Below are 21,066 nucleotides of genomic sequence, written 5' to 3'. Positions count from 1 at the left end.
TACATGGATCTCTTTTGTTTTCAACCTTGTACAAACTCCAACAAGGAGAGGTTGTTTAGGAGTCTTTATGATAAACTTACCTCGCTTATTGACGGATACTATTTTCTCTCCTACTATCATTGACCACATTGTACTTTAGTTGTTGATTGTTGACAGTGGGAAAAAACAGTTAACTAGACTCCTAGCATTACGCTTTTTAAAATGTAATCAATATTATAGTAGAACATCATATTGTTTTAGACAGGCTTTTCGACAGGATTTAGAAATAATGAGGCTTCAAGTCCAACCAGGCCCACTTCTATACAATGTTCGACTAATGGCGGCATTTATCCCAATTGTTTTACTTGTCTATTTTTATTCTCATCATGTATTTATATTTGAAATCAGTTATCCTCTCTGCCAATAATACATGCTGATGATTTCATTTATTATTATTAATTTAGCACAGTAAAGTATATTTCCTTACCTTGATTAAGTCAGTCAGTCATCTTTATTGTCACTTCTTCCATTTGTTTCTCTCTTGTCCAACATACAGTGATTGTAGTAATTATAATAAGAGTAATAAAGTGCAAAACTGCTAACAACAACAACACATAACATTTAGACAACATATCAATGATAAATTAAGAATGTATATGTTGTCTAAATGTTCTTTCTGTTGATGGTTAGCATCTCGCTTTTAAAGCACAAAAGCAGCAACGTGTTATCCTGTCCTGAAGCTCAGGTTTAAAATTATAGGAGAAAAAAAAGTTTCAGAAGTCATCAGAATAGTGACGCGGTCTTAAAATGAGCTTTTATTTTGAAAAGCCGATGACGCGCGTTAATCGGTTTTCTCTAGTTTGACACTGGCACCTCCGCCGAGCGCGAGACGGTGTCTGATTGGAGGTGGAAGAAGAAAAAAAGTGAAATTGCGAGGTCGCAGTTCAAAGGGGAGGTTCTGCGGACCGGCTGAAGCGAAGCGGAAACTTTACTGCGACTCAGTTCAGCGGAAGTGAAGCCCGAGCGAAGTCTCTGCGAAACAGGTGTGATCTTTTTTTGTTTGTGTATGGTAGTTGTGCGACTCCCTGTTTGACGGCCCGAGGGAAAAAAAGAAGAAAAAGTTTCCGTCCCGTTGAGAAAAGCAACAACATGTCGAACCTCCGACCCAAGCTGTGCCTGCTGGAGAAAGGAGCCAGCGGCTACGGGTTCCACCTGCACGGGGAGAAGGGCAAGAGCGGGCAGTTCATCCGGCTCGTGGAGCCGGACACTCCCGCCGCCGAAGCCGAGCTTCGCGCGGGCGACCGCCTGGCGTTCGTGAACGGGGAGAGCGTGGAGGGCGAGAGCCACCAGCAGGTGGTCGCCCGGATACGAGCCACCGTCGGGGCTCTGGAGCTTATCGTCGTCGACCCCGACACGGCCGCGCTGCTGGAGAAGCGCAACCTGACGTGCCGGAAGGAGTTCGTCACCGAGGGGATTCCCCCGGCCGCCGGGGGCGCGGGCGACAGCGACTCCGAGCGCGTGGACGCGCAGAGCAACGGCTCCTCGAGGGAGTCCACGCCCGCGCCGCGCGAGAACGGGGACGCAGCCTCGCAGAGGTCCGAGCGGCTGAGTGTCGCCTCCAGCACCAAGGTACGGCCACTCGCTCCATGATGTCACTGCACACTGAATCATGGGCCCCCAAACGCCACATTAAGTTGGACTATATATATATATATATATATATATATGCTAACATCTCGAGTCTGATCTCTGTTGACCTGTGAGTAGGAGCCGGGTGTGAACAGCGTATCACTCACTGTACAGTATCACAATGTTTTCTATTGAAAATCAATTGAAAAAATTTCACCAAGGAGGGAGGGAGGAAGAGAGGGAGGGAGAGAGAGACAGACCTCAACTTAACAAGATCCACTTACTTTATGTGGCAAATTATTCTAGTTTTATCCACAATCTGTTCCTTAGTTTAGGGAGAGAGAGTGAGAACGAGTGGGGGAGATGGAGGGAGGGAGGGAGAGAGACCTTAACTCAACAAGGTCCACCTACTTTATGTGGCATAATTATTTTAGTTGTATCCACAATCCGTTCCTTAGTTTAGTTTTGTTGACAAACTCTTCGGACTAAAGTAATTACGAGTTACGCACTTCATGCCTAAAGGAAAGTCAATCGCATTAATGCAAAAATCACATTTAAAAACATCGACTATATTGCAAAGCGTTTTGCATTTACAATCCCAGATTGCACCCGGAGCCGTTGCAGCGATAGTTGCCATGGCGACACTGTTTACCTCCTGATGTTTTGACGATTTTACATCATCTATAAATTGCATCACCTGACTATATGTTACATAAGCATCGGGCCAGAGGTCACTCCAACACAACTCCTTCCATATTAGTGGAGTCAGATTCACTCGCCATATATTGATCAGCCAAAATATATATATATATATATACTCGGCTTATATCTATCTATCCATCCATCTGATCTCTGGTCAGCCCGAGGAGTCAGTGCAGAGCTCTGAGAGGTGACTCCTCTATCTACCGCTCGTCTTCGTCATGCTGATACTGTTTCTTAACTCAGTCTTGAATTCCCCGGCAGGTTATGCTCGTCGGACCAGAGGCTCAGTCCCTATGATTCATGTCGGTGACGATCGAATTTTCAACTTCCCTATTGTTATGTTTTTTTGTTGAGAGATACGAGTTGACATAATAGGAGTTAAAAATAGCGTCTGACACTCCTGTCTTAGTGAGACACGAGTTTTCTTTCAGTATTATTATCCTGACACTTTGAAGGACTTCAGGCCCTTGTTGTCCGTCGTTGTTCCCTGAAGTCATAAACACGGAGAGATTATGTCGGCCTTTAACTGCCGGGCAAAGTCTGTTCCACGTGGTGCAGCCGCTGTATGGAATAGCTTTAACTGCATGGTACACTGAGAATAGGACGTTTTTTTAAAATGTGGGTGCATACAAGAATCATAGGATGGATTATCTTTGGACTTGGCCCCCCTCAGTAAGGAGGAGTCACGGGTGAGATCCAGAACATGAAGGTTATATTGGGGCAGCGACGAATAAAACTCATTGAGCATAAAACCTATTGATCATTAAACTCATTGATCATTAAACTCACAGCTTGGATCAGCTCAAACGGTTTATTGGGAGCAAATCTAACTTTTAGAGGTCATCGTTTCCCTAAAGGTCGATACAGATCTTTTTGTTGTTGATTAGAGCAGCTGGTCTACAAGGATCCAGAATATATATATTTATTATTTGCTGAAGTTGGTGTAAAAACTATCAAATTCAAAATGTTATCCATTTACTTTGTTATAGTAATTTATTGTTATTTCTTTTATTTTATTCATTAAAAACACACAATTCAAATGATGAGGAAATATGAGATTGTATTTTTTCACGGAATAATACAAATCCTGTCATTGATAGTTTTGATGATTCATTATAAGCTTTAGTGGAATCGTAATTAATAATTCCCTCATCTAATTGATCACTTAAAACAAACCGGCTTATTGAAGTTTATCACCAATACTACATTTTACGATATTACTTTTGACCACATCACGTAATAAATAAAATGTTCCACTGAACCGAACAGAGGCGTCTTGATGTGAAGGACCCGCCGTCCTGTAAAACACGGGCTGGTTGTTTACATTGTTACTTTATCAGAGATCGCCAAATAGAAAAATATAAATACGGATGTCCTGATCGCATATTTTACAGAATATTGGTGGATTATTTCACACTGATGGTTAACTAGTGTAAGTAATCCACGGATTGTCAATAACGAAGGTACTGTTAGGGATTCAGTGTCTTTGTATTACAATGTGAACTTTCAAACTTGGATAGTTGCAGATGATCGTTGGGGCTCGAACTGGTGTTTATTTTCACTATTTATTATAAATGTGGACTCTCATGACTAGGAAGACGTCTCCATGTTCCATCGAGTTACACTCTGATGTGTTCGAGCTCTAATCTGAAAATAATTGGTCTCGGGCAAATTATCCCGATGTCGTGCTGCGTTGGAATGTCGTCCTGTACGACGATTGGCGGATCGTTAGAGATGATTAGTGCATTTGCAGAAGCCAGCAAGCAAACGGTAATAAAGGAGTGTGTGTTGGAGGACATGAGGTTTGTTGTTGTTGTCGAGGATCACGGCACCTCATTGGTGCTCCTCCGCACGGCCCATGTCCTCCCAACAGGAAGTTGAAGCGACCGTCCCGTGTGTGCGTTGGCTGGTTACCCAGAACCCTCCTCTGAGTGGATCAACGTGCTCATCTGCAGGAACATAACTCCAGTCACCGTATAATAAGCCAATGATTTGTGACAGCAATTTCATTCTCGGCATCATCCCTGAGGTCTGTGCGCATGGTGAGATGAGAGTCAATCTTTACTGAGATGTTTAACTTTGAAGTTCTAAACGGCGCCACAAAGTAAAAGATTTGCTTTGTGTGAGTCTGAAAACGGTTTGCGTGGAGACGACGGCCTGAACTCAGCATTTAGACTGTTTATCGGGTTCTTGCTAACGGGCTAACTTTCATGCTAGCCACTGATCAATAGCCAAGTTTCCATCTTCGTTTGGTGCACATTCAATATTGATATAATTCTCAAATTGAAAGTGCAACATGAAAACAGTGCAGCTCTTGTATTGAGTTTTAAAAGATGATATTCAAGCGTTGATGCAACGCTTCATTCATCTTTACGTCTGCACAGTTACCTCCTTGATGCTATCTCCTAGGTAACGGCAGGTTAGCGTTAGCCTCGGCCTTTTTTGCGGCTTCAACTCTCCGAATGAAGTTGGCAGACGACGTCGTCGCTTCTCCGACTCGAAATCGACACCCCTGCCTTCCCCGAGACACGGAGCTCCGAAAGCTTGGCCCCGGTTCCGCGGTTCTGAAAGGAAGTCCGGATCCCCGCGTCGCCCCATGCAGGCGGCCCGCGGCCCGGCACTAATCCTGTGCAGTGAAAAGCTCCGGCTGGCCGGGAGGCTGCAGACCTCCAGCCACATTCCTCCCCGATGGGAGTCTTGGCAGAGCCTGACTGATGGCTCTGTACCGGGCCTCCCCCGAGGGATACGCTCGAGTGGGCTTGGCCCGGGACGATGCGGATCTGGCTCTCCCCCGATCACAATCACGGCTGCGCCTTCAAACAATGGCTCCTTTCACGCGCGGTGCCTTCTGGTGGGACTCGGTATTGCAGCCAGAGCTCCGTCACACACCGAGCTGAGCAGAAGGAATCCTCCCCGCCGCCGCCGGCCTCGAGCTGAAGGAGCACGTCATCGTGTTGCGGTGACATCCTGGGCCTCCAGCGACTCGGTCCTCCTCCTCCTCCTCCTCCGCCGCACCACGGGCCCTTCTGCCGGTCGCCATTGGAGACCCCCGGCAGCAGAAAGAGGCTTTGTCCTCCATGTTTGCATTTTGAGGAGGAGGAGGAGGAGGAGGACTCTCACACCTCGACAAGGAGGCCATGCTGACCCTGAATACCTACACACACACACACACACACTGTCAGTAGGCGTGTGTGTGTGTGTGGGGGCCGGTCACCAGATTAAACAGCAATTTGCTCTGTTCTCATAGTCGATGTGAAAATGTCAAACAAACGATGACCTCATGAGGCCGTGAAGCTGTGCAGTGTGGGAGCAGATGTCATATAATTAGGTGCTTGACTGGGAAAACCCTCCGAATGCCGCTTCACACCGACTCATTCCATCTCCCTGTTTCCAGTCACAAGCTGACCTGCAGACCCTTGACCCCCCGGCTCTCCTTGAAGTCCTCCAGGGCAGCCCACCGCGCCTCCCTGCACGTTGTTGCGCAACGTCTCTTATCTCCCGGCTCGTCTGGAGCCGCTTCCCACCGGGCGCTTCTGGACTCGGGCCGCCGTCCAAAACAAACGGGCCGGGCTGCTCGCCGCCCCGCTGTTGTCTCAGTGTCAAAGTCTAAATACACACGGATACAGAAGAGCCGGCTGCTTCCCATACATGCTTTTTTATTCTCAGCAATAGAACAAATGTAATGGAGTCGTTTGTTTATAAAAGAATAATAATAATAAATGTCCCAGAGGACGTGACGGGAGACCCCGTGGTCACGCTCTTCAGCTCGGCCTGAACCGTGACGTTAAGCCGTCCAATGAGAAGCCTGCAGGCTCATCCAGATGCAATCGGCTTCTCCTGGCGTGACGGCGACTGAGGACGCTTCGCTCTGCAGAGCTGGAGGGGAGAGCTCGCTCAGCTGGAGTCAGTCAGCAGCTACAGGGAGAGTGACGTCACCAAATATTGTATACATAAAAGGGGGGCGGGGGGGCATTATAAAGAAAGGGTGTGTGTTTTCTGTCAGGGTAGGCATTAATTTACTCTGTACTTATTAATACACACCCATGATCACAAGCTGCTGAGTTTCTGTCACTCTCTCACTCACTCACACACTCTCTCACTCACACACTCTCTCACTCACACACTCTCTCACTCACACACTCTCTCACTCACACACTCACTCACTCACACACTCACTCACACACTCTCTCACTCACTCACACACTCTCTCACTCACACACTCTCTCACTCACACTCACACACTCTCTCACTCACACACTCTCTCACTCACACACTCTCTCACTCACACACTCTCTCACTCACACACTCACTCACACACTCACTCACACACTCTCTCACTCACTCACTCACTCACACACTCTCTCACTCACACTCACTCACTCACTCACACTCACTCACTCACACACTCTCACTCACTCACTCACACACTCTCACTCACACACTCTCTCACTCTCTCACTCACTCACACACTCTCTCACTCACACACTCACTCACTCACACACTCTCTCACTCACACACACTCTCACTCACACACTCTCACTCACTCACCTCACACACCTCACTCTCACTCACACACTCTCTCACTCACACACACTCTCACTCACTCACACACTCTCACTCACACACTCACTCACTCACTCTCACTCACACACACTCTCTCACTCACTCTCACTCACTCACTCACTCACACACTCTCTCACTCACACACTCTCTCACTCACACACTCTCACTCACTCACTCACTCACTCACACACTCTCACTCACTCACCACACTCTCCTCACTCACACACTCTCTCACCACACTCACTCACCACTCACACTCACTCTCTCACTCACACACACTCTCTCACTCCACACACACTCACTCACACACTCACTCACACTCACTCTCTCACACACTCACACTCACTCACTCACACACTCTCACTCACACACTCTCACTCACACACTCACTCACTCCTCACTCACACACTCACTCACACTCACTCACTCACTCACACACTCACTCTCACTCACTCACCTCCACTCACTCACACACTCTCTCACTCACACACTCACTCACTCACACACTCTCTCACTCACACACACTCACTCACTCACACACTCTCACTCACTCACTCACACACTCACACACTCTCACTCACTCACTCACACACTCTCACTCACTCACTCACTCACACTCACTCTCTCACACACTCTCACTCACTCACTCACACACTCACTCACACTCACTCACTCACTCACTCACACACTCTCTCACTCACTCACTCACACACACTCTCTCACTCACACACTCTCTCACTCACACACTCTCTCACTCACTCACTCACACACTCTCTCACTCACACACTCTCTCACTCACACACTCTCTCACTCACTCACTCACTCACACACTCTCTCACACACTCACTCACACTCACTCACTCACACACTCACTCACTCACACTCTCTCACTCACTCACTCACTCACACACTCTCTCACACACTCACTCACTCACACACTCTCTCACTCACACACTCTCTCACTCACACACTCTCTCACTCACACTCACTCACACACTCTCTCACTCACTCACTCACACTCTCTCACTCACACACTCTCTCACTCACACACTCTCTCACTCACACACTCTCACTCACTCACTCACACACTCACTCACACACTCACTCACTCACACACTCTCTCACTCACACACTCTCTCACTCACACACTCTCTCACTCACACACTCACTCACACACTCTCACTCACTCACACTTTCTCACTCACTCACTCACTCACACACTCTCACTCACTCACACACACTCACTCAATCACACACTCTCTCACACTCACACTCTCTCACTCAATCACACACTCTCTCACTCACTCTCTCACTCTCTCACTCACTCACACACTCTCACTCACACACTCACTCTCTCACTCACTCACACTCTTTGTCAGCCGATGAGCTGTTGGTGTGAAACCACTTCCTGTTGTCTCCTCCAGGTTGATGACAGTAATACGTTGTTAGTGTCGTGTGTTTGTTTAATGACTTCCTCTTGGCAGTATCCACGCGTCTCTTTACAGAACCGTGACCCTGATGCTCAACATGGTCCACAGACCTCGTTGTGAGCCGTTTCATGTTGGAACTATATATATATATATACTTATTTTTCTTCAACACGTATACATTCAGTATATCTTCAGTAAGTTGTGTAGCATAGAGGCGATAACGCAAGATTCCCCAGAGGTAACTTACCCTGCCATTGTTGGCTCCATAGGATTAAAAAACAAAGATTTACATGTAGATGTTTTTTGATATCACGTTCCAGCCTCTGGGTCGGTCTCCGTTAGAGGGGCGGGACTTAGCGATTGCGTAAGCCCGTTGTTGGGATCCTTTGAGTCAATGAGTTTGAGACGCTGCGGTGAGACGAGGGTCCGAGGTTCAAGAGTGCGGCCTGCAGGAAGCTCTGGAGTCGGTCCTGTCCGTGCTTTGAGGGAACGTGTTTGAGATGCAGCCTCTTGCTTAATCTCTGGTCTCTTTGTGCCCGGAGGTCGTCGTAAAGGTTTAACTGGCGTGCCGTTTAGGGCTTCGCCCTCGGTTCAAGGTCCTCGTTACGTGACACCGGGTCGGAGAGCAGGATGTTTAACGACGGCGAGCCGTAAAACCATTAACCTCCCATGTTCAGTGTCGACCTGCTGCCTCCTGCATCAGCGCTCTTAAAGAGGCAGCGCGGCTACGAGCCGGATGTCTTGTCACATGACGGGGCTCTGTGGTTGACCTGTGACCTCTGCAGAGGAAAGGCCCATTTAAAGTGACGTCTGCCTTTCTTCATGATCAGCATGTTGTTGTTTAGTTATAAACTGCTGACTATTGGTAGGCTGCGTTATCGTCAGAGGTCACAGTGTCACTGTTATAATGATGACATCATCACCGTCGTGGTCGGATCTAAATGTGTGAGGCTGATGTTGTTCTTTAGTTTTCTTATTGTCAACAAATCATAGAAAAAAAGACCAAATCCAACAATGTGTCCTTTCTGACTTCCTGTATGTGAGACCAGAGCCTCCGACTCCTCCTGAAGACGATCATCTTTATCGGCTCACGAATGCAGAGATTTAAAAACTTTTTTAAAATCCGGTTTCATGGTTTTTATTTAATTTCTTAATGAAACATGAAAGATAGTTTTCTAAACAGGAAGACATGGTGCCGTTATTTGGTGCACAACCCCCAAAACAACAATACATACGTGCACATTGATGATTTTAGTTTGTCACACGTTTAGATTTATTGTTGTTAAATAATTCAAGTGACTGTTTCTGAAAGCTGAGCTCCTGAAACTTTTGAGGAGGACAGTTGCAGGTTTTGGGCCTTCTTGGCGTGTCGGTACGGTATGTTCCACTAGATTCACAACGTGCCACGATGCCAAGCGGCAGAACGACGTGAAGACTTGGAGCAGTTATGTTGTTATAACGGTCGGTGGCATGCCTCGCGCTGCGGAGACATTTCAGAGGCAGCGTTGTCGTCACGCTGCTGCCCTGCCTGAAGCTGCTCGCTCTGTGGTTTCCTGTGCAAGATGGGAAACACTGAAGAAAAAGACTCTTGAAATGCACCACGCGTCACGTTGGAGCGATGACGGCCACGTGAACGTCTTGTGGAGACGTGTCGGTGCGAGGCACGTCTGTGATGACGTCATCGTTTGAGCCGAAGTGTGAAGTCAGTCACTGACTCGAATATGATGAACGACTGTAATGACAGCATGTCATTAGATCACATGACATCACATGTCATTAGATCACATGACATCACATGTCATTAGATCACATGTCATTACATGACATTAGATCACATGTCATTTCATCACATGACATTAGATCACATGACATTAGATCACATGTCATTTCATCACATGTCATTAGATCACATGTCATTAGATCACATGACATCACATGTCATTACATCACATGACATTAGATCACATGACATTAGATCACATGTCATTACATCACATGACATTACATCACATGACATTACATCACATGACATTACATCACATGACATTAGATCACATGTCATTAGATCACATGTCATTTCATCACATGACATTACATCACATGACATTAGATCACATGTCATTAGATCACATGACATCACATCACATGTCATTACATCACATGTCATTACATCACATGTCATTACATCACATGTCATTACATCACATGTCATTACATCACATGTCATTACATCACATGACATTAGATCACATGTCATTACATTACATCACATGACATTAGATCACATGTCATTACATCACATGACATTACATCACATGACATTAGATCACATGTCATTACATCACATGTCATAATACCATGAGTAATACTATGAGTACTGCCATGGTGTAATACCACGAGTAAGTACCTTAAGTGCCACTAAAGTGCTAATCTGTTTTTAATCCAGGTATAATCGGGTCAGATGTGTTTTTTGGAAACTCATTTCGGCCTCTTGCATTCGCGACCTCGTTCTTTCGGTCACGACCCAAAGTCGGTGACCATCGGTGAGGGTTGGACCGTAGACCGACCAGTGAAGTGAGAGCTTCGTCTTTCGGTTCCTCTTCACCAGACTGACGGCACGGCGCCGGTTTCACTGCTGGAGCCGCTCCGCCTGTCCATCTCCTGCTCCGTCTGACCATCACTTAATTTTCTTTAAATTGACACCGTTTTGTGATTTGTTGAGTGACATTAACTTTGTGAAATGCTGTCGGTGCTTTGCGTGATAAAATAAGGTATTTATTTATTTATTAGGGCCTTTTATAACGTGGGCTTTCTCATTCATTTTAATAAGTTACAGAAGCATTAATCATATAACATCTCATAACTAACGCAGATAAGGGAAACAACAATGTGATCTCTCCCCAAGCAATCGTTAACAGACTGGAGGGCAGGTATTCTTTTCATTATTATTGTGAAATATGACTTAATTATCATTAAATCTTAAAGTATTCTCAGAATACGTGCGTGGGATATGTTCTGAATGTGTCAAAAATGTTTAACTTTTAAACTATTAAAGGCCAGAGGTTTATAATGATTATATGTATTCATTAGAATCAATGAATGTATAAAAAGTGCCGCCTGCAACTAAAACACACAAAACGGGAGGAACGGTAAATCACTCCCTCCTGCGTGCGTCGACTCGGCATTAATTAGAGAACAGAACTCCTGAGAGCCTGAAACATGTTTTTATACTTTGAAAACAACAACATTGTTCTTCTCTTAATTCACTTTGCTCCTCACCTGTTCCCTCGTCCTTATTGGCCTCCGCTCAGCGGGCGTGGTCAGAAATGTACGAGTCCATCCAAAGGCCGAGATCACGCTGACTCACTCGGAACATTTTTGGCAATCATCAACCATAGAAACCCTCGGACCGACGCACAGTCAGCTCTGGCAGCTTCGGGGGGGGTGGGGGGGGGGGGTGCTGAGGTGGTAGCGGTTGATTTTTTTAATGGTCACTTTGAAGGGAATCATTTACAGACGGACGCTGATATCGGGGCGCGCAGGAGACGGCGGTGGGTTTTATCAGGCAATGAGGCGTGAAGTTTTTAATTCTTAATCTGAGCCTCGATGTCCACACCTGTGAGCCGCTTGGTGTTCAGGGTTTGGACGTCGACCCTGTGACCTCTAACCGTATCTATATATATATATATATATGTGTGAAACTAGCTATCTCACTCATTATCTTGTTGCACGTCTAAAGTTCAGTTGGCAGCAGCAACAATCGGTGGACGGAGTGGAAAACGCCGACATCGTCTTTTATGTAATCGCTAACGATCCATCGATCATCTCCAGGACTCGGCCGAGCCGGAGCTCACGCAGCAGTGAAGGGGTTAAATGAGGCCTTGGGGTTAAACTGTTAGCCGGGCTCACGTCAGGATTAGCCACCTGCTGCCCATCCAGGCGGGCAGAGGACGCCTGCTGACTCCTTCAGCCCGAGCCTGTTGATGACCTCGCGTCAACGTGTTGCGCAACACTCGATGCCGCAGTGCGCATCACGCACGTGCCAACGGGGAAACGTCCGTCACTGCTGTGTGTGACGATCTGCTGGTTGGTGGTTGTGGTTGTTTTATTTTTCCAAGTGAAAGTTCCTCACCAAACGAGAGCTCAGCGCTGTGTAGATGTTAGAATGTGATGATGTGGCACACACACACGCACACACACACAGCCCAAGGATGTTGTGCTGCGACTAAGGCCGTGGCCGACTTTCACCACTCACACACACATATATATATATAATTTATGTATTTAATATATATTTATTTAGTTAAAAAATATATATGTGTGTGTATATATATAATATATATTTATTCAATCAAAAAAATATTTATGTGTATAATATATATTTATTTAATCCCAAAAATATTTGTGTGTGTGTATACATATATATATATATTAGGGCTGTCAATCGATTTAAAAAAATTAACTAATTAATCGCACATTTTGAAATTCATTAATCGCGATTAAAAGTTTTTTTCTTCTTCTTTTTAAAGACAAAACTTCACAAAGCTGTGTTTTCAAAGCGGCTCCTACGTATAAAGTGCCAGCGATGTATTTAATATCATGGATGATAAATTGTTTCTTCAGTGAAACATCAGATTAGTAAAAAAAAAGAAGTATATTGAGACCCCATTGGTCCTGTCATCTTTACCACTGAACAGCAGCAGAACCAGTGGCCTTGATAACTGACTGACATTCACAAATGTCACGTTAACCCTCTGGAGGCTGGGCTCATGTTCTCCATTTTACAATAAAATGTAAATTCACCTTTTAAAGGCGTTTTCATGTGACACACCCCCACGTGTTCTACAAACATTCCAGAACAATCTCAGCTCTATTCAATGAGGCTCAGTTGTCCTGGCGCCGTGTTCTCTGTTTCTCTGACTGACAGGCTGCTAATGAGCCTCACCTGTGTGGTGGGAGGTCCTTTGTGATTTACTGAGTGTTCATTGGTTGTTTTTTTCGCAAAATGTTGACAGACAAACGGATTGACAAATCACGGTGAAGGTTTCGTGTGACGAGTTCTTTCCGCGCTCAGAGGAGTGAAAAAACTTCAAGGCACACCGGAAGTAAACAAAGTTGCGTTAATTGCGTTAAAATATTTTAGTGCGTTAACGCGGCCAAATTAAGCGCATAAGTTAACGCGTTAACGCTGACAGCCCTAATATATATCTGCATATATATTTATTTATTTAATCAATAAAATGTCTCTCTGGTGACCTGTGTGTGTCTCGTGCTCCAGGAGGCGTTGGGCGGGCCGCGGCCGCGTCTCTGCCTCATGAAGAAAGCCGCCGGCGGCTACGGCTTCAACCTGCACAGCGAGAAGTCCAAACCGGGCCAGTTCATCCGGGCGGTGGACGACGACTCCCCGGCACAGAGGGCGGGCGTGAAGATACGGGACAAGCTGGTCCAGGTACGACACACACACACACACACACACACGTTTGTGTGGGACCAGAACGTGGCGGGCTCAGAGTTAATCCACTTGCCGTGTCTGTTGGCTGCATTACCGCCTGCAGGGGGGGGGGGGGGGGGCTGTGTAGATGACGTCATACACACACACCTCTACGTACGCATTGGAAGCTTTAAACGGGACCAACATGGAGGTTCTCTTGAGAGGTCGACTCCTGGAGATGGGATGCGTCCATTAGCTTCTCTGAGGTCACAGGAGAGGAACCCAGTGGTACCACACGGTGGGAGTCAGGCTGAGAGATTCCTGAGGGCTCTCCCACCTAGACCCCCCCCCCCCCCCCAGGAGGAATTCCTCAGTCCTCTCTCCCTTGATTAGTCCGTATCTGGGAGTCTGCTCCTCTGCGCTGTAACAACACGGTTACCTCACGGTCTTCATTAGTTCCCCCGCAGCCTCATAACGCCTGGCCCCTCAACATAAACCTCCCCATTCACTCACGTTCCATTCCTTCCTCTGTCTCCTTCTCCTGTCTCCTTCTCCCCTCCTCCCTCAGGTGAACGGCATGTCCGTGATCGGCATGCAGCACACGGAGGTGGTGGCGGCCATCAAGGCGGGAGGAGACGAGACCGCGCTGCTGCTGGTGGACGGAGAGGCCGACGACTTCTTCCAGAGATGCAACGTCGTGCCCACCGAGCAGCACGTCACCGGTATGACACGCACACGCACACACACACGTTACAAGCTACATACACACACACGCGACGCTGTGAACGGATGATGAACATCATGACTTCTAGTTTGAGTGAATTCAGATGAAGTGTCGTCTCTTCTCCTGCAGGAGCTCTTCCTGAGCCGGTGTCAGAGAGAGCATCAGAGGAGGAGGTTGGTACACACGCACACACACGCGCACACACACACACACACACGGACATTCCTGGTAGCAGATTAGGAGTTCTGGACAGTGTAGTGAACTCTGTCTGTTTCCTGTTTCTCGCCTCTCGGAACTTTAGAAGTTACGAAGGAGACGTCCTCAAACCTCCCTTTACTCACTCACTCACACACACATACACATCGACACACACACACACACACGCACATACACATAGACACACACACACGCACATACACATAGACACACACACGCACATACACATAGACACACACATACACATAGACACACACACGCACATACACATAGACACACACACGCACATACACATAGACACACACACGCACATAGACACACACACACGCACATACACATTGACACACACATACACATAGACACACACACACACGCACATACACATAGACACACACACATACACATAGACACACACACACATATACACACATACACACAAGCATATACACACATACACATACACATATACACACACACACACACATACACATATTGACACACATATACATATAGACACACACACATATACATTGACACATATACATATAGACACACACATATACATACACATACACATACATACATATATACACACATACACATATATATACATATACACACACATACACATATACACATATACACACATACACATACATATATATACACATATACACACATACACATATATACATTGACACACACATACACATATAGACACACACACATATACACACATACACATACACATATATACACATAGACACACACACACACATACACATAGACACACACGCACATACACATAGACACACACCCACACATACACACACACACACGCACATAGACACACACAAGCACATACACATAGACACACACACACACACATACACATAGACACACACACACACGCACATACACATTGACACACACACGCACATACACATAGACACACACACACGCACATACACATAGACACACACACACATACACAAAGACACACACAGACACGCGGGGGAAAGTGGATTGGGCCCTCTGGTGACATTGTGGCTGACCCCTCACCATGGCAACCAGAGTGGTGTGTCTCCTCCTGGAGGATCATGGGATTGAAATGGCTTTAACTCTCAGGGCAATTTGGGGATTATGCTAATGAGGCGACTAACGAGCAACAATCACTCAGTGTGTGTGTGAGTGTGTGTGTGCGACTGTGTGTGTTATATCAGCATAGATTAACATAATGAGACTATGATGCATGTCCGGAGGTTGTGCTGCCTCCTGCTGGACAACAACTGAAACACACAACAGGTTCTCTTGTTTACTAACAACAACAACAACGACAACAACAACAACAACAACACGTGTCAGGAGAATTCATCCTCTGTGATATGGTTCTTTTAGTTTGAAGCAGTGAAGTCGGAAAATGTGGTTAATCAGCAGTCATTTAACAGCTGCGCTGGTTTTCCTCTTGGATTATTTACACCTCATTATGAGTTTAACACGTCAATATTTAATAAATTAATTTAATATCATGATTAACGCCGATGCTGAAGGGGCCGTGACTGTAGATGACTCCATGTTTTAATACAGATTAACGGGGACCAAAACACAGAATAGTAGTTCAGTTTATTCGTGATGGACCCTTTGTCATTATGTAATAATCTGAGTTTAGTGTGTGTGTGTGTGTGTGTGTGTGTGTGTGTGTGGGCTCGTTCCTCCGAGTCTGTCCTCAGGGTGAATTAACCCTTTGGTCTCCGTTACCATCATCGTGTGTTTTCTCCTTCAGGCGGAGCTGAAGCCTAAAGCGTCGGTGAGCTCGTCGGCCTCCTCCGCCTCCTCCACCTCCTCCACCTCCTCCAGGCCCAAAGCCACCAGCAGCTCTCCTCCAGCTGAGGTAACAGCGCCACCACCTGGTCTCTCATGGGCATTGACACAACAACAGATTTCAAATAGCCTCCTGATCATAGTGTTGATGCTTTCTGTTTTACTGAAGCAAACGCAGCTTTATTTACTCAGTCGGTACTCGATGCTTTACAAAGAAAAACAGAACAAAAATATATATATATATATATAGAAATATATTATTTTTATATATACATTTATTTATTATATATACCATTTATATATATATGTATACCATTTTTTAATATATACAATTTATATATAATGAGTGTGTGTATATATATATATTATATATACATTTATTATATTTATTTATTATATATATACCATTTATACATCGATGTATACCATTATTATATATATATATATACAATTTATAGATAATGTGTGTATATGTGTGTGTGTATATATATATATATAAATGTATTATTATTATTTATACATATATATTTATTATATATATTTATATATCTAACTATATACTTATTATATATATATTTGTTATATATATATATTTATTTATTATATATAAAATATATATATAGATATACTTGGTAGAACCCAGAGCATGTGTCTCGGAGCTGCAGCGCGGTGACACACACGAGTCTTGACTTTGGGTGGAGCGATCACTCGCTGCCAAACTAACCGTTCATTTTACTATCGATTCACTAAAACTCGTCACAGCCTGAAACACGACGATAATGAATCGACTGTTTCACAAGAAGAAGAAGAGTCAAGAAGCTGGAACCAGGAAGTGTTTATTAAAACCCTTCAGTTTGAAGAGAATGACCTCACGTGACCTCTGACCTCTGAAGAGTGTGTGTGTGTGAGCCCTTGAGGGTCTTGAAACGACCGACACTCTTTCGATGAGGAGCAAAGGGATGAAGGTGACCTCTGGTGCGGTGTTTGAATGCTGCTTGTTTCCAGGTGGAAGCCGGCGGCCTGTCTCTGGGGATGTCTCTGGCCCAGGTCAGAGACCGAGCCCGCCAGAAACGAGAAGCCAAGAAAGTGCCGACCATGGACTGGAACAAGAGGAACGAACTGTTTGGCAACTTGTAATCATCATCATCATCACCACCACATCTTCTCCTCCTGCCGGTGTCTGCTCTCTGAATCTGCTTCCACGTGACGCTCATCTTCATTTTGAACATTTTAATCTCATGTTCTTCAGTATTATTATACGATGATTTGTATTTGTTTTCATTTTCAGTTTTGCCACTTGACGTGTTTTTTGAATAACGTTTCACACACACACGCAGGAATGAATGTTAATATATTGAGTAGAATGTGTAACAGGAGACCAATATCATTGTAGTGTCTGCTATGAACCGCGTGAAGAGGAGGAAAGTGTTATCGGCTGATATTAAATGAGATTTTTTATTTTATTTTCAAATCTACAGTTTGACACGATTCATATTTTGACGTCTGCGATCAGCAGCGTGAATGGCGGTGTGTCCCTGGAGGCTGGAGAACTCTCCGGAGCCGGAGCGCGGCGTTCCCTGTTCAGTGTTGTCACACGAGTGACGCCTCGGGGTGAAAGCTCTGGTTCGCCTCACTGGAAACGGTCTTCAGGGGTTTACGGCCTCCGACTCAACAGAATGACATCATCACGTTTCCACTTTGCTCTTAACAGACATTTGTACATATTTGATTAAACGATTGAAGATATTTTATTTCGACTGATTGAGAGAAATGAAGCTCCTCGGGAAGTCGTATTGATTTAGCTGAAATGTGCAGGAATGAAAGTGCATCAGTTGGTCTGAGTATCCAGTGACAGACGTGAACACATGAATGTACCGACGTGTTCTGACAAAAAACATGTTGACCTACTGTTGCTATGACTACACGTGTCTATGGTTCACCGTGAGCTCGTCTAACGCGTCTCTGATGGAGAGCAGAGGGTTGAGCGGGGGACCGTCGGTGATGTCATCTCAACGCCGATTGGCTGACGACACGACGGCGAGACTCTAGTGTTCAGCATCCAGACGTCGGTGCATTGAGTTAATTAATCGTCCCAGTTCTCCTGCTATGAGTTCCTCCATCAGGTCTGAGTCAGTGACTGTTTAGCGAGAGCTGCTTCATGTTTCTCACTATTTACCTATTAATAAAAGTAATCTGAAGAAAAGTTAGTGTTGTATACTTGAATCTTTTTTAGTTTCATTTAAAGCTTCTCAAGACCCAGACCTGTCGTGCAGCAGACCACCACGTGTCACATGTTCTTAGCACATGTTTACATTTAGATAAGTGCATGTACAATATTTTTACACTTGAATAAACATTCAAATGCAAAGACAGTTATTTATCGATATGTTTGGGGGTAGTTTAGTGTTGGTTACAGCCGGCCCTTTAAGAGCAGCCATCACGTGATGCGTGACCTCTGACCTCACGGAGCTGTCCGTGGTTCTGAAGCCGCCTCCTGAGCCTCTTGTTCTCACATGAACGCTGAAGGTTTGAGAATTCAGCACCAAATGTCCATTGTTATATTTTTGTGTGACATCATCCTCCAATTTATATCAGGACTCATCTGATCAAATGAGTTTCATAATACATGTTTATGTTTTAGGTTTGACGGTTCTTTTCAAGGCCAAATTGTGAGGATTGTTAAAACATATGTACATATATGATGAATGAGGACTTGACTAAAAAAACATTGGATCAATCCATCACCTTGGAAAGAGTCATTTGACAATAAAATAAGCTTAAAGCTGCACAAATAATTATACGTTCACACTTTCAGTATAAATTCTCTTTTTAATGATTTCCAGATACAGAATTCAACAAAAATATTGCAAAACAAAAGAATAAACAGACATCGAAACACAACGGAGGGATCAATAGTGCTGAAAACACGAGTTGATGTAGGAAATGTTCACGACTCTAAAAACATATTCAGGATTAAAGAACCGCACGGTGATCGCCGCATGGCACCGGGTCGGTGAGGATGAAGATTAATGTTAAAAATAGTGAGAACTGCTCTCATAAAAAGAGAGGGATGAGTGAAGGTAAAGATTACGAAGTCGGAGACAACGCTGGTGACCAGCTGGTCATTTTAACTAGTTTAGTTAAATTTTTATCCATACATATTTAATTTAAAATCATATTGCATCACGTCTTTGAGATTGTTCTCATGTAAAGAGACGAGTCCAACACCGGAGGCCCTGATTGGCCGAGCTGCTTAATGCTACCAGGCGTCTGGCCAATCAGAGCTCTCTATGGGTGGAGCTCCACTCACACAGGACACAAAGTACCCAGCATGCCCTGCAGCAGCAGATTTATTTACACTTTCAGTTCCATACTGCACACTTATGGAGCTTTGTGGTATTTAGCGTGTCACGTTAAAAAGGAATCATTAATAAATTGATCATAATTACATCTGTTGAAGTCATTCATTATTCCCGTGGCTTCCGATCTCTTACAGTGTTCAGTCACGTTTAGAAGGTCGACCGACTCTAAATGCTTTGTAACAGTCCAAGTGTAGAAGAATCCTCCGTCCTCTAAACGGCCCCTTACACAACTTACACAACTTTTACTTACAGTGAATTCCTTTGGTAGCACCCTGAGGCGACCTGGACTCCACCGTCTGAGGCTCGTCTCTGAGGCTCGTCTCCGAGGCTCGTCTCCGAGGCTCGTCTCCGAGGCTCGTCTCCGAGGCTCGTCTCCGAGGCTCGTCTCCGAGGCTCGTCTCCGAGGATCGTCTCTGACGCTCGTCTCTCGTTTTAAAGAAACAATGTTTCCTCACTTTGTTAAAAAAGCAACATGTCAAATCATATCAGGAATATTCGTCTTTCAAAACAATAAACAAAACGTTCCCCGTGTTATAGACAACAAGCAGAACAATATATACAACACAGTTATGCTCATATACACTCGAATGATTCAAACTGTCAATAGGAACTCCATTTGTTAAAAAACAAACATATAGAATTATAAATATACTCAGTATAAAGATATCAGACAAAAACACAGCGTCACCAGAAACTCCTGGACACACGGACAGGTAACGTGGAGGAAATGGACCCTCATTCCCTTTAGTGATACTAGAATGAACACACACACACACAGAGACACACATACACACACACGTCTTTAGTTGCTCCAATAACATTCCCAGGTGTGTCCTGAGGCGTTGAAGTGCTCGCATTGAAACCACTGGGCAATATTGCGAAAAGGTTGTGCAGGAAATCCTCAAATGTGCACTTATTGAGAATCCCCCCCCCCCCCCCCCCTCGGAGGTTAAATAGAGTATCTATTTTATTGATCCACCCGGTCACGGAGAGGAGCCGAGCGCCTCCACCGAGGACCGTCTCCCCTCCACCGGGCCTGTGATGTCACTCCAACATGGCGTCCAGCTGGTCCGCCAGGTCGTCAAACATGTTGCCGATGTCGTCCAGAATGTTCCCCGCCGCCGCCACGGTGCCGTCGCCGCCGCCGCCGCTGTGGACCAGAAGAGAGCGTTACCAGTGAGTAGAGTTATGTCCTACTCGCCATTCAAG

At 45.3% G+C, this 21,066-nt stretch overlaps 2 protein-coding genes across 2 annotated transcripts in view; one reads left to right on the top strand and one right to left on the bottom strand.

Annotated features, from left to right (window-relative positions):
• The first annotated feature begins 825 nt into the window (after nt 1–825).
• Nucleotides 826–18,702, top strand: nherf1a (NHERF family PDZ scaffold protein 1a). Its single transcript, XM_056429992.1, has 6 exons — nt 826–1,608; nt 13,582–13,752; nt 14,303–14,456; nt 14,588–14,631; nt 16,458–16,565; nt 17,501–18,702. The coding sequence occupies exons 1-6, from the start codon at nt 1,129–1,131 to the stop codon at nt 17,630–17,632; spliced, it is 1,089 nt and encodes a 362-aa protein (XP_056285967.1). The 5' UTR covers nt 826–1,128; the 3' UTR covers nt 17,633–18,702.
• Nucleotides 18,703–19,304: 602 nt separating this feature from the next.
• The window catches only part of LOC130203268 (caskin-2-like), a 58,017-nt gene continuing 56,255 nt past the window's right edge, over nt 19,305–21,066 (bottom strand). Inside the window, exon 23 of the mRNA XM_056429254.1 lies at nt 19,305–21,007. Within this exon, the coding sequence (XP_056285229.1) occupies nt 20,902–21,007 (106 nt within the window). The 3' untranslated portion in view covers nt 19,305–20,901. The remainder of the gene's footprint in view (nt 21,008–21,066) is intronic.

Source organism: Pseudoliparis swirei, chromosome 13 (genome assembly GCF_029220125.1).
Source record: "Pseudoliparis swirei isolate HS2019 ecotype Mariana Trench chromosome 13, NWPU_hadal_v1, whole genome shotgun sequence".
Lineage (NCBI taxonomy): Eukaryota > Metazoa > Chordata > Actinopteri > Perciformes > Liparidae > Pseudoliparis > Pseudoliparis swirei.
Note: the sequence above shows the minus strand (reverse complement) of the source record. Positions and strands in the feature narration are given on the sequence as shown.

Excerpts from the sequence above, each read along its gene's own strand:
- nherf1a (XM_056429992.1), top strand. The coding sequence starts at position 1,129 with ATGTCGAACCTCCGACCCAAGCTGTGCCTGCTGGAGAAAGGAGCCAGC. Across the intron at positions 1,609-13,581 it reads GTGTCGCCTCCAGCACCAAG|GAGGCGTTGGGCGGGCCGCG; the intron begins GTACGGCCACTC and ends CTCGTGCTCCAG. Across the intron at positions 14,632-16,457 it reads AGAGAGCATCAGAGGAGGAG|GCGGAGCTGAAGCCTAAAGC; the intron begins GTTGGTACACAC and ends TTTCTCCTTCAG.